Raw genomic sequence first — 1,510 nt, 5'->3', positions numbered from 1 at the left:
GAGAGAGAGAGAGAGAGAGAGAGAGAGAGAGAGAGAGAGAGAGAGAACACAGATAAAAGATCAGCAACAGGAAACCACAGAACCACAGACAAAGAATGCAAGAGTGCTCCTGGCCGACTTCCTGTGTTTGTACTCTCTGTTGTACACTCTGCCCTCTCCAACAGCAGGTATTTTGGACGCGTTTCCTCTTTGCTAAGTAGGATTTGTGCCTTTCTTTGTTAACATAGATTTCTTTACCTGCCAGAATGACTTGATCCATTTCCTGGCTTGTAGGCAGCAATGGCTACAGAGGGTGCTTCCTCAGAAATCATAGAAAAACAACGAACGAAGTTGCTCCGTGTCCTCCAACAAGATCCGGAGTCTATCTTAGACACGTTAACCTCTCGGAGCCTGATTTCTGAGGAGGAGTACGAGGCTCTGGAGGAGATCACAGATCCCCTGAAGAAAAGTCGGAAGCTGTTAATTTTGGTACAGAAGAAAGGAGAGGACAGCTGTCGGCGTTTCCTCCAGTGTTTGTCTAATGCCTTTCCAGAGTCAGCGTCCGCCGTGGGCTTCAAGCACGGTAAGTGGAGTTGTTAAAGTTTGAAGCAAAGGCGGAGAGAGGAGGTTTTCTAGAAGAGAAAAAGAATTGTTTCAGATTGTTGGATTTGACTTCCCGACACGAGTTTTCCTGAAATGTGAAACACAATGTGTGTAGTTTCTGAGGCAGGAAACAGTGGATCTCTGTGATTCAGGACCTTGGTAATGGCTGATCACACTGTTGCAGCGTTTTTGAGCTACCGTCCAGTACCTGTTGCTTTGGTGGGGATTTGAAAAGAGCCCATTGTTGATAATGGCACCGTCTAGGGCTTTCCTGTTTGTGTAATTAATTTGGAGACGTTTACATCCCCACAGACCTTTGGATAGCCACGCTGACTGTACAGGGAAAACCATTTTAAGTGAACCACTTGGAAGATCAGTAGCTTGTTGTCTATGATAGGAACAGTAGTTTCTAGAAGTGTCACTTCTCCATTTGATTAGCGATAAAGGTTTTAAGGTCTAAAATTGATGCATTATAAAATATGGTTGTTTTTCTTTCTTTTTTTCCAACTATAATTAATGTTTATTTAAGATTCACACACCATGAAATTACTGATTATCCTATGCTATTAAATAACATCTCATTATTAAATTAATGCATGTAATATTTGAAAGCTTTTGTGTCCCTTTCAACTTTTATTTTTTTTCCAATTTTTATTAGGTATTTACTTCATTTACATTTCATGCTATCCCCAGAATCCCCTATACCCCCCTCCCCTCCCCACTCACTCCCACTTCTTGGCCCTGGCGTTCCCCTGTATGGGGCATATAAAGTTTGCAAGATCAAGGGGCCTCTCTTCCTAATGATGGCTGACTAGGCCATCTTCTGCTACATATGCAGCTAGAGACATGAGCTCTGGGGGTACTGGTTAGTTCATAATGTTGTTCCACCTATAGGGTTACAAACCCCTTCAGCTCCTTGGGTACTTTC

General features: G+C 42.8%; 1 protein-coding gene across 3 annotated transcripts in view; it reads left to right on the top strand.

The window, feature by feature from the left end:
- Positions 1-1,510, top strand: part of Card6 (caspase recruitment domain family member 6) — a 20,364-nt gene that overhangs the window by 8,233 nt on the left and 10,621 nt on the right. For 2 of the 3 annotated variants that reach the window (XM_029543865.1, XM_021208839.2), the window contains exon 2: positions 274-562. In XM_029543865.1, coding sequence (XP_029399725.1) covers positions 280-562 — 283 coding nt within the window. In that variant the 5' untranslated portion in view covers positions 274-279. Of the gene's footprint in view, positions 1-49; positions 168-273; positions 563-1,510 lie in introns of those variants that run through there. The other variant, XM_029543864.1, reaches the window with a different exon arrangement.

This window comes from Mus pahari, chromosome 11 (genome assembly GCF_900095145.1).
Source record: "Mus pahari chromosome 11, PAHARI_EIJ_v1.1, whole genome shotgun sequence".
NCBI lineage: Eukaryota > Metazoa > Chordata > Mammalia > Rodentia > Muridae > Mus > Mus pahari.
The sequence above is the reverse complement of the archived record's forward strand: the minus strand, read 5'-3'. Positions and strand labels throughout refer to the sequence as shown.